General features: G+C 39.7%; 1 protein-coding gene across 4 annotated transcripts in view; it reads right to left on the bottom strand.

Moving 5' to 3' along the window:
* Positions 1-5,275: 5,275 nt before the first annotated feature.
* LOC149067892 (dual specificity tyrosine-phosphorylation-regulated kinase 4-like) overlaps positions 5,276-14,828 on the bottom strand; it is a 70,152-nt gene continuing 60,599 nt past the window's right edge. For 2 of the 4 annotated variants that reach the window (XM_089251990.1, XM_089251988.1), the window contains exons 11-13: positions 12,573-12,700; positions 12,368-12,472; positions 5,659-5,844 (exon numbers count right to left, since the gene is read on the bottom strand). In XM_089251990.1, coding sequence (XP_089108116.1) covers positions 5,756-5,844; positions 12,368-12,472; positions 12,573-12,700 — 322 coding nt within the window. In that variant the 3' untranslated portion in view covers positions 5,659-5,755. Of the gene's footprint in view, positions 5,845-12,367; positions 12,473-12,572; positions 12,701-14,828 lie in introns of all 4 variants that reach the window. The other 2 variants (XM_089251991.1, XM_089251989.1) reach the window with 2 other exon arrangements.

The following is a 14,828-nucleotide window of genomic DNA, read 5'->3' as shown; positions in this document are numbered from 1 at the left end:
TCATATTTGTCGAGTTTTTGGGCCATTTTTTAGGTCAACATACGGGCCTTGGTCATTATGCTTTTATGCCAGTAATTTGTGCTGTAATTTTCACAACTCACTAATTACAACTTGAAATAAGACTTTGTACAGATCCATAAAATATGTTCAGTTTTTAATTCTATCATGTCATCGCCTGTTACACATCAAACATAGAACATTATTAGCAACAGTAGCGTGCGATCGCTCCAAAAAAAAGGTATTATCGAGACAAACAAATACACACACAAAAAAAATTGAAATACAGTGCCATGTGCACCAGTAACGTTATTGATGCCAAACATAGCTACGACAGTGCAAAGAAAACTTCCTTTTTTTTTTGTAACACATACGCATGCAAAGAAGCGTTCAAATTTATTAAACAGTACGGTTGTTAAAAAATTGATCAATCATTTTTTTTCCAATTAACTATGCACTAGAATACCTTAAATACATTCAACGAGAGACAATTATATTAAAAAATCTCCTTTGAATTGATTCATATCCAATCGGTTGCTTGTTTAGATATTCGATGATGTGCCTGAAAGAGGGTTATACTGCTTTTATATGTACAGCTGACAATATATGTAAGGGCAGAGTTGATGTGAGTTCGTGTTCATTTCCTTAGTCTCAATCCAGCATGTAATGTCTGATCCTTTGAGAGGTAGATTGTTGGATGCTTTGTGATCATGGATGGATCCATTTCATGTCAAGTAAGCCATTGTTGCTGCTTTGTTGTCAGGGGGTGGATCCATTTCAGTGTCGAGTTAGCTATTGTCAACTGCATTTCGTAACAAATGAGCACGTGTTGACTATTTTGTAGTCAGGGGTGGATCAACCTCTCGTCGAATGAACCTTTATCACAACTTTTCGGTAAGGGATGGATCTATCTCATGTCGAATAAGTCGCGTTGGTCAAGGACGTCTGAAGTGTTCCGAACCTGTGGGTGCTCGTCTTGGGCTTTATGTACTAACTTTGGATTTCTAAATCAATTCTGGGGTGTGCTAGAACAGCACCCCGGTTCCGACGCCACTGCTGTTCGTTGCATTCTGATCAACAATTGATCAGCATCTACTAGCCGAATTAGATCATAAGTAAATCTATGTTGCGTTGAATGAACCATTATTGCTTGCATTCCTGTTAAAAGTGGGTAAATATCGTGTCGAATGAATCGGTTCGTTTCAGTCAGAGGTGGATCCATCTTGTGTCGAATGAGCTGCTTTTAGCTGCATTATCTTGTGTCTAATCATCGCTATTTGGTGTAATTTTGGTTAGAATGAGACCAGAGCTATATAATAAGGTCTGTTACATCCCTTTGAAGTCATGCTTGCCAACTTGACTCAGTGGGCGTGGTCTTAGAACTACTGCATGACGTCACTGCTCGAGCACTTTTTTTACCAGACGACAACAGCACACGAAACATCAGGGCCGTAGCTAAGATTTTTTTGCTGCACCCCCCCCCCCCCCAACTTGAAAATTCGATAATTTTGTAACGGTATTCTTTGTTCCCACATAAAACTTCTGCCCCCCCCTTCCGTAAATTTTACCACCTGGAGCATTTCCCCCGGCCCTGCGAAGCATGATCTTTTTTACATTTTAGTTGCGTATTTACTGTTTTAAGTAATTGATTTCTCATTCGTGATGTATTTTGGTATTTTTTTTATAATCTATATATAAACTAAATTGTTTAAATCCAAGAAATAGTTGGTAAGTAATAATGTCTTTTGATATTAGCATTCAAAATGATAATAACTTCAAATATTTTATATTAGGATTTTTTTTAACATTTGATTCCCATGTTTTTATGTTGCAGCAGTTGTTATTGGTCATAACGAAGTTCAAGGCTTCTAAAAGCTCCACCTAATTCAAATGAAAAAAAACAAGAAATAATGAGAAACTTCAGAAAGTAATTGAAATTATCTGTCTCGAGTTGCGAACTATCGTAATTAACAGGGTTTCAAAGCGGTCGCACTCGGTTCTGTGTGAGCAATGACGTCAGCTGTTACCGACTCCGGTGCGTCATGGAACAGCCCTTATTATATAATCCTGGATTGAGCCACTATTGGTTGCATTTCGGTCAGTGTTGGATGTCAACGTCTCAAATGAACCCTTTTCGGTTACATTTCTGGTGGATGAATTTCGTATCAAATGAGCCTTTAATGACTCATTTTCGGTTACTCTGATCCATGCTTGGTAGAATGTGAACAGACATTGATACGTTCCGTACGAAGTTTGATCAACCGGAATGATTTCTAGTAGACCGCATTCATCGATGCAACTGGATTGAAACTAGGGAAAGAGCGTTGAATAGCCGAGTTCTCTCAGGTGCAATATGAAAGAGCTGACTGAGAATTGATAAAATGGCGTCAGCACTGTTACATGCTTCGATATAAACTTGTTTCTATTGTGAAACTCCAAAAATTGGATTGTTCAAAAACCCAATAAGATGCAATCACTAAAGCAGTTTTCCCTTGCGTACGACACGGAACTCTTCGTTTCGAGATGGCGATCGAACCTATTCGAAACCATCAAATGATGTTACGCTAATGCTGGATGTCGAATTTCGCCAAGACGAGGCGGAGATACTATTTCGTACCACCACCATTTGGATATTTGTTCTTGATGCCGTCAAAATCACAATCAAAGACTAGAAACGCGCATTCACAAAAGATTCTAACTCATTGGCAGTGAGTATAGTGGTGCCTTCGAAAAGAAAAAGCATCCAATCGGAACGAAATTAACATTCTGGTGGCTCACAATACCACCCGCTATACATATAACTATTATATACATACAGTATATTCTGCGATCAAAACATACACTTTCTGTATAACATACATATTACATACAAAACGACTTTTTTTTTAAAGATTGTTTCTTCCATTTAAAACATTAGTTTCTCAAATATTTTATACAAAGAAACAAGATTTGATTACATCTCTAATTTGAGTACGTCGAAAGCAAAAGCACCGCCAAGTAGCGAAAATTCGCCGATTGTCGGAATAATCGGCTGGGATATGTTTCGCGAAAGCCGCCAGTCCACTTGTTTCAGACATCGCCCAATGACGTCTATTATGGAATACTGTAAGTTTACCGTCTTACTCCTCTATTCCGACAAACCTTGTCATCATTATCTGGTATGAAAACGTATAAGTTTTGCCAGTTTTAAATAAAGTGCGAACGAGGTATTTTACATACAATATTGGTAATCTGGGAACTTTATTTGGCGATTTTCGCTTGTTTCAGGATATTTGGTTATCTGCGAGAATAAACACAGTGCTTTCGTTTTCAACGTTTCCATAAAACTCCAAATAACAATTTCCCGGATAAATATTTTTTTCTCATCTAATAATAGCAATTTAAAAAAAAAACAAAAAAAACTAGATTTTCCGTAACAGTTTTTCCTCTTGAGCTTTTTCAGGTGTCACAAACAGTTTTCATCTTCCTCTTTTTCAATATCACAGGCTATTTAAAGAAAACCAAAATTTCCCTTTCCTTCGGTATCCTAATATCTTCTATATCAAAATTCGATTTCGTTATGAAAAAAAAAAGAAAATTTGTATTTTTTGGTCGTTCTTCGGTAGAAATCCTATTTGCATTTCCATTATGCAGATTTTAATTTAATAGCAAAAAAATTCTTGCTTCCCCCCTTCCCCCACTTCCATGCCTAAAAGAAATTTGATTGATCAGGTGGTTCAGTGTAACATGATTCGAATGTTTCATTTTGATTACAAATATATCCATTGCATTGTGAATGTAAAAGTACATTTGGCGAGAAGATGCCTTATCGAAGCATACGCCAGCTATAGCCAAAAACTGAGGAATCACCGGTTTCAAAATATAGTATATTGACGGCAGACGACAGCGATAAACAATAGTGAATCGTCTGTTCCAATATGAAGTATACAAAACAGCAGACGACAGCTTCTAGCCATAAGCAATAGAGCCCTCTCTGTTTAATTCTCACTCTGTTTTAAAATGCAGTATACATATTTACGGTAGATGATAGCCATAAACAATAGAGAATCGTCTGTTGAAAAATACGGTATGTTGACAGCAGACGACAACCATGGCCCTGAACAATAAAGAATCAATCTATGTTCAAATACATAGTGTATTGACAGCAGATGACAGTCATAAACAATAGCAGTGAATTGTCAATTCCAATATGAAGTATAACAGCAGACGACAGCTTCTAGCCATGATCAATAGAGAATCGTCTGCTCTGAAATACAGACGACAGTCATAAACAATGGAGAATCGTTTGGTTAAAATACAGTATACTGACAGCAGACGACAGCTATGAACAATAGGGAATCATCCGTTCTAAAATTCAAGTAGTTGACATCAGATAACAGCCATAGCCATAAGTGATATACATAAATGATATATATATTGACAGCAGATATCAGCTACAACCGTAAACAATGAAGAATCGTCCGCTCAAATGTACATTGACAGCCGACGATGGCTACAGCCATAAACGATGACGAATCGTCTGCCAGCACATGACATTCACAATAAAAAGTCGTCTGCCTCAATGCATATTGACACCAGATGATAGCTATCGTCGCAAACAATCATACCAAGCAACTGCCCTAAACGGTACCAGCAGCAGGATGATTGGCCCTGGTTGTGAAAACCGAAAAAAGCAGTCAGCAGCAGATGATGGCTATAGCTTGGAAAACCACGAAATATCGTCGCAACCACGAGATGCGAGTAAAATATAAAAGCATTGCCGAGAGAGACGTTGGCAGTCAAACTACATTAAAACACATCGCAGATGGACAATGTCCAAGTGTTTTTAAAAGTCTAATTATAAAACAACAAATCACAAAGACGATGAGGAGTGACTAGATAGTGACTACAGAGTAATTAATTTTAGCTGGAAGGGATGTCGTATATCAGGGTTTTAAAAAAATATCACTGAATATTAATGAAATAATTTTGAAACTGTGTCGCTATCTCGTGGTTGCGAGAGTATTTAACAGAAATAATGTTATATAGAAACATTTTGCCCCTTGAATATCGGCGAATGTAATGACTTAACAATTTGCGGAATAAAAGCTTTTCATCACCAAAAAAAAAAGACTAGTTTCCTCAACGACAGTAGATGGCGCCAGGCATATCATACGTGCAAAATTACGGTAAAACTACACATACGGTGCCATATAATGTATTATACATCCAAACAACAAGCTAAACACACATACAAGCGTATAAAAAAGGCAGTTTCTTTTTTCTTTTTTTTTGTTTTCTCGCAGTGAATTTCTCCTCCTTTGCTCCAAGTTCCGTTCATAAAAATAATTTGTTCCACAACCATTTTTTTTTTCTCGAATTCATCTGTTCCATGGAACAAGAATAAATCGCTTTTTTTTTGTTGTTGTATTACAAAGCTTGGCACAAGTCACACACGCCACCGATATCGACAGACACAGTTTCTAGATCCGAAATACTTACGATAACGATAACAATCAATAACACGTTTTCATGCATCCATGCAGTTGGTCACACATCTCGTCTATTATTGGAACGAATCCATGTCTTGCCTCGAACCGAAGACAGAATCAGTCAATCAAAATCGAAACATCGAGAAATAAAACCAAAAAGAAAGTAAAGTATTTGCGTCGATGCCAGAAAATTCAAAGAAACTACACCAAAATACTCCGACACGTTGGTAGTTTGTATCTTCTCTTCCAGAAATATCGGTTATAGTGTCTGTCTTCTGCTTCTCCTCCTACAAAATAGGTGGCAAGAAAGTTCCAGAGTCTGCGAGTGGGTCTGGCAGCTGTAAGTCGTCGTTGTCGTCTGCGTCTCGGCGGAGAACTATAAAGATAAGAAGCGAATCAATTAATCAACACAGCTATGGAATGGAATTCGCACTATTATGTAACAGATGTTAATGGGGGTAAAAACAACCGATTCCAGACTAGTTTCTGTGTCGTCTGGCTGTTTCACGTAGACTGGCGTGACCATATTTCGTCGAGACGAAAACGAGATATTACGAGACCTCATTGCCGATCGCTGCTAAAACATCCCAAAAAATATTTTCCGTTCTTCAAATAAAATCTGGAAAATAACGGGCTGAACTTCATTTGCATACCACTACTCTCACAAATTAGCCCTGTAATTGGTGATTTTATACTATTTCTTCCGGATTATGTCGTCACAAGTAAAGGCACGAAGATAAAATACGGGACTTTCACAGATTTGTTTACAGAACGACAACTGACACTGATTCAAGCAGCGACTCAAATATACAGGGTGCGTAGTAAACAAAGTATGACATTTTACTGGCGAACGTTGATCCTACAGGTGTACTTCTAGTTAGAAAAACGACGTGTAGTACTCAGATATGGCGTTAATGTTTCAAGGGGTTGCATAGTTATTACTAAATAAAAAAAAATTTATACAGTTCCCCGTATGCCCAAAATTCGATTAGAAACTTGTTGCTCTGTCTCTTCTGATGCCAAACTTCCTCGTTTCAATGTTTGCTGATTTATTCGAAAAACGGAAAATTTGGGGAAAACAACTCTAAATGCGGAAAACCCGTTTTACCCGCATTTAACGTTGTTGTTTTTTTTCCTGAAATTTCTACCGTTTTTCGAATTTGAATATCTCAGTGAATATTGCACTTAGAAACGTGGAATTTTTTTTTTCTGTTTTCATCAGGAGAGACAGCGCAACAACTTTTTAATTTGGTTTATGGGGCACACGAAGACTGTATAAAAAGTTATTTTTTTATGTATTTTAATAGCCCCTCGAAACATGAAAAAATGATATATCTGAGTACACATGTTATTTGGAAACTTTTTCTAACTAGAAGTGTACCTCTAGGATCAACGGTCCACCAGTAAAATACCATTCCTCCTGTTTGCTATGCACCCTGTATACAAAAATACGCTAATAAAGAGAGCTTGCGTGAAGTTTTCTTCTCCCTCGCACACTTTCTGTTTGGCGAGCTTCCTTATAATCACACGGAGGTTAAATCTCCAACAATCTCGCTTGATCCCGTTTCTTCCCGTACCATTAACAACTTTCATGACGTCATCGAAACAAGGGCGTTGTCGCCAAAATCGTCACCAACTTGACAATTCTTCAAATTAATTTTCTGGGAGAGAATTCGTATTGAGAGCACGACCCATATTTTAGTAATACAAAAACAACGCCATTACAGGCAAAAATGGCCAACGAGGTGGCCGAGAAAAGATGCCCACAACAAATATGGATGTCGTACACTTCAAGAACACAGCAACCCAATTAAAAGTACAATTACAAACAATATACAGGGTGATTATAAAAAAACTATCCCGACATATGGGCCCCTAACTACTATACCATTCACAGAAACTGAATGAAATTTTGGCATAAGGTATTTTGAGGTATGCGCTCAAGAATGATATGGAAAACAACAGTGTCACTCTAACAGTTACGGTTACAGTGAGAAAATTTCGAAAATATCAAATGGCAACACCAAGTTTTTTGTATTGGAATGTGATCTCCATTGTGAAAAACCCTAAATAGCGTTCGAACGGCAGCATGAAAATCACCGGCGGTAGATAGGCTAAAAGTGAGGGCAACCAATAAGGACAGAGAAGCAGCATAAAATAAAGCATTTTATTGTGTTTCACAAATTTTCCACATGGACTTCTGGAGGACTAATCAGGCTGGGATCTCAGCCGAAGAAACGGTGTGACGAATGAAACGAACATTAATGCTCTGGTGCACGGCAAAGTCCTTTTTACTTTTTCCTTGCCTAGCTCCGGGGATTTTCGTGCTACTGGTGCCATTCCAACGCTATTTAGTGTTTTTCAGTATGGAGATCGCATTCCAATACAAAAAACTTGGTGTTGCCATTTGATATTTTCGAAATTTTCTCACTGTAACCGTAACTGTTAGAGTGACACTGTTGTTTTCCATATCATTCTTGAGCGCATACCTCAAAATACCTTATGCCAAAATTTCCTTCAGTTTCTGTGAATGGTATGATAGTTAGGGGCCCATATGTCGGGATAGTTTTTTTATAATCACCCCGTATATACACGATAAAGTGTATACACAACGCCCACATAAAGAATACTTATGTTTTTTTTTGTCTTATTCTAAGTATGGATAGCTTCTCAATTTACCCCAACATGTTTATCGTATTTCTTTTTAAACGTGTCAATTGTGTTACAATTTACTACCTCCGGGGGTAAGCTATTCCATTTATTAATAACCCTATTAGAGAAAAATTCCCTGCAACACACACCATAACCTCGCATTGTCCGTTACCAATCGATACTGGTGTCCCCTTGTAAAAGCAGTCGATCGACGGTGCACTAATAATTCATGGTCCATCATATCCATCCCATTGAAAATTTTGAACACTTCGATCATATCTCCCCGACACCGGCGTTCATCCAATACAGACTTCATTTTTTGAATGTGTTTACATTTAACTTAAGCCTCCCACAACCTCACAGGGGACAGAGCGGGGGCCACGTTTAGTGTTTGAATAACTTAAGCCCCGTGTGCCAATAAGGACACGCGTAGCTCTTCTATGCACCCTTTCAACCAAGTCTATGTCCTTCTGTAGGTATGTTCTCCAAAACCTTACAGCATACTCCAGTCCAGGACAAACTAAGCCTCGGAAAAGCGGAAGAATGACTTTAGGAGAACGCGAAGAGACCCTCTTGAAAATGAAACCGACCATTCTATTCGATTTCTTCACCACCGCTGAACAATGTTCAGAAAACATAAGCCGCTATTCAATGAGAATTCCCAAATCGGTGACCCTAGTTGCATCCGGGATAGTGACACCATTCAACTCGTAAGAGAACCGTGGGTTGTTGGAACCAAAATGAGCGACCATGCACTTGTCAACGTTAAACGTCATGGTCATGCTCCATTCATTGCCCATGCTGCAATCCTGTTTAAGTTGGTCTGGAGCAACTCCCTATCGCTTTGATTCCCGACTACCCCCATTAGCTTCACGTCGTCTGCGAATTTGCTAGCAATCCCATCAATACCTATCTGATACCCATATCATCTGGTGCTGGTGCTTTTCTTGCACATACATTTTTTAGAAGATTTAGGACCTCCACGTCTTCCACTTGAATATCGTTGAGGATTTTATTACCCCATAACGACGTGAAAAAGTCATTTAAAGTACTACGCATGCCTACATCGCTCTCTACCCCTACCGAGAGGGGGGGGGGCAACTGTACCTTTACATCCATTATTGACGTATCTAAAAAATGATTTTGGGTCAGAACCAATGTTATCTGCCAACCTAGATTCAACTTCCTTTTTACTATCCCTTATCGCTTTCTTCAACGCTCTTCTTTTATCAGTTAACAATGATAGGTCACCTAGTCCACTTTTATACTCTCTGAATGACCTTTTATTTTCAAAATAAAGGTTACGCACACTATCCGGGAACCATAGGGGGCGCGATGTACAAACACGCCTTTTTGGAACAAAGATGTGTAAGAAAGATTAATCCCCACCGTTTCCCAAGATTCTGTATGGCTATAAGATCCAGGTCCTCCACAACTATCATAGTTTCTAAAAAATCTTTTTTATTACCCAAGCTCCTAGCGTTAATCATTTTAATTTAACACATTTTAATTTTCCCTGTGATTTAGTGTCAATCGAGAAGCCATCCAAATCCGAGCTGGGTAATTCCCCGTCAATACTGTTGCTATTATCATTAACTAACCCGCATTCCCGTCTACGTGGTCTGGCAGTAAAAAAACCTGCCACTGTGGTGGTCGAGTGGTCATAATGACGGACTCGCATCGCGAGGATCCGGGTTCGAACCCCACCGTTGCCATAGTGGTGGTCGGCTGAAGTTGGTTTCCTGTGGTTCCCAACTTCGAGGCGCAAATGCGAGCCGATCTCCCCATTAAAAAGTCTCGCCACAGAGAGCAACAGGCCTACAACGATTAATTATTCAACCATTACACTTCACTCATAGTTAGAAAAACTGGTGGCAGATGGCAGCACTACAAATAACAAGCATTACACAGAAACAAACTTTACGTCAGGTTTAACTACACGTACACTCACATTCCCGCATGTACCAATTCGTTAGAGGTTCCGCAGAGGAATATGGACGAGGTACATGTGTGGTTTAGTAGTAGTAGTAGTAAAAAACCTGACCTAAGCCTATCGTAAAACCTCAAAGACCCCCTTCTAATTCAGATGAATCCCATCCCACCGAAGCCACCTATCGGTAAATGCGGAAAGTTCGAAGAACGTGACTTAAGTGAGGAGCAAATGTCCTTCAGCCCTAAATTGAAATGGTGGATCCTACTCCTATACCCCTACTACCCCTTGGCAATACTGGAATCACCGCTACATCTGAACGCCCCTCCCGAGCGGATAATAGTAAGTCCCGGCACTCACAGAGACTCACTAATATCCGCTTCTACCCGATTCATTCCCACCCACAGGATTACTCGCCCGGGGAGCTTTCAACGATGGAAAACGTCTCGAACGTTGCTAATCTTACAGCAGCGCTCGAAAACCCGAAAATTCCTACACACTCTGTTCCCAAACTATAGAATCACCGGTGATTAAACTCCTATCACTATCCCCCCCTACCTCATCCACGACCACCCATTCGCCCTCTAAACTGTCGTTGGAAGTGGAGATTGCTTCTTCATCAACAGGTGGCTCGACGACAAGCGGCTCCGCTTAACCGAACCGTCTAGAACCCTAACTTTTTCCCTTAACGCTTCGAACTCGAGTTCCAACCTTGCCTTATCTAAACAGCCCTTACACTTGAAACTATCAGCTACTATCCCCCTAGATCAGGGAAACCTCCCGTCGCAAGCTCTACACAACACTAGTCGAGGTCGAGGCATACTAACACTACTGCTAAAACTAGATAATAATACTTAAAAAATAGGAAAATGAGAAACATTAGCAGGAAATTAAAATAACGTAAAATACATTACAATGCGAAATAATAACACACAATCTATACAAATAAGGAAAACACCGTAAAAAAGACGAGAAAGACGAAAACAGGGACATCGAAAACAAGGGACTAGTTCAGTGAGTGTCCTAAAGTGTTTGCAAGCATATCAATCACCAAAAGAGTGACTAATTAGAGCGCAGGCGTAGGCCAGTAAGTAACTAAAAGATCGACCTAGATTATATGTGGGCATAGGAGTATGACCCAAAAATAAAAAAAAACACGCTAAGTAAAACTGACGATAACGAAGAAAACAGACGCAAAATGGCGCACTGACGTGACAGATAATCCTTCGATAATCCCTCGGCAACGGTTCCGTATGAAACTACTGTTACTGGTCGGCGAGCGGAGCGCAATAAAAGCATCCGATCCCTACCGCGGTCAAGACGAGAAGTCATTATCACCTTGGCTGCGGTAAGAACACTCCTCCAATTATTAAATATTATGTATCAAATTTTCCAGGGATATTTCTTGAATTTTTATCATTGCAATTAGGATGAAGCTTGTGTTTTTATGCAAACTGCATTACGATAACTACGACTGTTAATAAAAATATTTAGCATTTTCAATGCTTCCCACCCCTCTACGTGAAATACACTTCTCTGCCATCTGTGTTCCATATTTTCAAGTGATGATAGTAAAGGTGTGCATGAGTTTTCCTGTTATCTAAGTATCGTGTTGAAAGTCTGTCTGCTTTCTACGAAGAGACTTACTCAAATCGGAGACCGGCTCGCATTCGCACCACGAAGTTGGGAAAACAGCAGAAAATCAACTTCAGCTGACCACTAAAATACACTACGAGATCTCATCATGTTGGATTCCCCCCCCCCCCCACCACCAATATCTCAGGAGTACACAAGGTTGAAAGCTGAAAGCCACTGGTTTAGACGATTGAACGGTTGGGACCGGGCTCACATCATCGACGAATCAGATCCGTCTACCCACGTAACGATAAGGAACGTCTTCTGAAAATTGTCCTAGCAACTTTCTGATCAATTTCACGAAACTAAACAACTCTAGCGATCGCTTGGTGACTTCTGAACTCGGTGTAGAAGCATAATATCATAATTATACGAACACTAGTGACAAAAAGGATCCTACGGGTAAGCTTGTGCAGATAAGGGAGTGCTGAAAAGTGGTGAAAGGAAGGAGGTGGTTGTTGAGACTAAACTGGTGGTGCTTCGTGGCATGGTTCATGCGTAGGCTGATCATACGTCCTGTATTCCCGGGCCATTCCCTTATTTTCTCTAGAAAATATGGTCAGCCCATTCATGCATAACTTCTGGGAGGGGTGCCGTGTTTTGTTTTCTGTGTGGAATGGTGGATATTTTCTAATAACTCTCTAATGTGCCGTAGAAGGGTTAAGGGACTGATCGCTCTTACGGATTTCGTCAGGCAGGCTCATGTGCAGAGCCGTCGAAGACATTGCCTTAAGAGTGTTCCTGCCTTTAGTCGATAACCTCGAAGACCTGCGCAGCGATCCCGTATCTATATGTACGATAACAACAAGACACAAATCAATGGGCAAACAATAATCTCGATCCCAACGACTGACTCCCATGTAATATTAGGAGACACACATATTTACCCGTCTCGATCTCCTTGAGGGACAGCGACTGCATGAAGCGGGAGCTCCTGGAACTTTCCTGCCTGTGACCCAAGAGCCAATTGTGTTGGAGGGCTTCGTCCGGGTTCATCCTAAGTGTCGGGTTCCAGCTGCAACAGAAACAAAAAACAAAAAACGATGATTATGCATTGAAAAGAAATCGTCCGTTTGAAAAGAGTGAACGAGCATACACACAATCTTTAGCCCGGTGAGGTGGGGGGGGGGGGGAAGGGGTGATCAAACTTGAGGAATGAATGGTCAAGAAAATTTTTGGAATGGGAGAAAGGCGGCAAATAGACAAATGTACGAAATAAACATTATGGAAATTGAATTTTTGTCGAAACTCACCAGTGGAGAAACACGAATGGTTGAATATTGCGAAATTTTGCATTTTTAAGAACTATTTATTTAATGGTATTTGTTTATATAAACAAACCACAGGGATTCATTCCTACGGGGACTCGTTTTTGTAGTGCTTTTGCAAATATTTTCTTGCATTACTTTGAAAACAAAATTTAATTTCTCTTAATATTACTGGTTTCAGATACATTGGTGATTTAATAATCTTCAACTGCAACAACTTTCACGAAATCAGCCAGCAAGTCTATCCTAGCACATTAAATCTGAAAAACAAAAACTAATCACAACAACAATCAAGCTGATTTCCTTGACTTAAAAAAGTTTCTCGCATCAAACATATCTGTAATAATGCCAACGATTTTCAAAATGCATTTAAGTCTCAAAATAATCTTAATATGCAACAGGTTTTCTCTCTCCTTACACCTTGGACTTACTTCCTCCTCACACCAATAACTTTAACTGTTCACTTTGAATTTGAACCCCCACAACTAGGACTAGCACATGGTATGTACTTGCACCTTCTGTATATATTTAGTATATCTTATTGTCTGCAACTCCGACTTGACACGAAAACATGTTTGACTTTATTTTCTCTGACTTTTGAATTCAATGGTACTACAGCAGAACGTCGGGGGATCGAGCATCTATTTAGGCTATGGACGCCAGGAAATGCTCTCAGAAACGTTCTGTGTTAAGCCAATGTCAGGGTGTTCCTCTCCTCCCCCCCCCCCGATGAGAACCCTAGACATTGGCTATGACTAGGCTAGCCATACGTCCCATATTTCCCGGAACAGTCCCGGTATTTTTTGTTTCTCTGGCCGTCCCGACTTTTTTGGTAAAAGTGTCCCGGTTTTCCCGTTTTTCACATGAAGTCTACTTGAATTTTTATTCTCTATTGAAATTATTTTTCAACTCATAAGTTATATTAATATTCTTATTTGTAGTTGTAATTATCACAATCTCCCACATTTGTCTTGGTGAACGTTTTCTCTTCGTGGAATTCATTTTAATCCACTGCAATTTGCAGTAATGCTTCATTTCCCGCCATTGTGTTTTTTTTCGTAATTTCGCCAATATTTGGCGACTTTGTTTAGCATTGGCGTTGTTTTTGGCGATAATTGGTGATGTCCAGTATTTTCCCGTATTTGGAATCTCAATCTTCCGTATTTCTCTCGTGGAAATATGGTCAGCCTAAATATGACTTTTTCATTTTTGAATTCTTCGATTTCTTTTTGAAAATTTCTTTTTGAAATTTTCATTGTTCATATATTTTTTGCTTTCCAGTTCAAATAATTAATTTGTTTTCTGTTTTCATATAAAAAAATGATATTTTAACAATATGTATATATATATATATATTTGTGGTCATGGGAGTGACAATAAGGGTGACCTCGCATGAGAGTGACCTAGAGAGCGAGTTGAAGGTCAGTCAGTGATTTAGATAATGTGTGAACGTGGGGGCGATCAAAAGAGTGACCTAGAGAGTCTGTGAACATGGGAGTGATCTAGGAAGTGTGAGCCGGGTCAGTGAAAGTCCAAAAGAGTAACTTGTAGAGTGAGGAATCACGTCAGTGAGTTACCAAAAGAGTGATAACGTAATTGAGTGGTCAAGAAAATTACACAAGAATCAGAGAAAGGCGGTAAAATTCTCATAGTCCACCATAAATCCACCTCTGCTGGGGCCCCCACATCCTAGAATGAGGCACCGCCTAAGTACCCCCAGGCCCCCACAAGGGCGGGGCTGACATTGCTCTAGCCCGGGAGTCCGAGATGTTTTTGTTTTTCACACTATAAATTTATAATGGGGAAAGTCTGACTTGAGGAAGGCCGAAGATCCCAGCCTAGGAGCAGGGCCGTCCTAAAAGCATCATGGGCCTC

This window comes from Pholcus phalangioides, unplaced genomic scaffold (genome assembly GCF_987345545.1).
Source record: "Pholcus phalangioides strain wild (caught in Gottingen) unplaced genomic scaffold, Ppha-v1.0 ptg000028l_1, whole genome shotgun sequence".
In the NCBI taxonomy this organism is placed as follows: Eukaryota; Metazoa; Arthropoda; class Arachnida; order Araneae; family Pholcidae; genus Pholcus; species Pholcus phalangioides.
The sequence above is the reverse complement of the archived record's forward strand: the minus strand, read 5'-3'. Positions and strand labels throughout refer to the sequence as shown.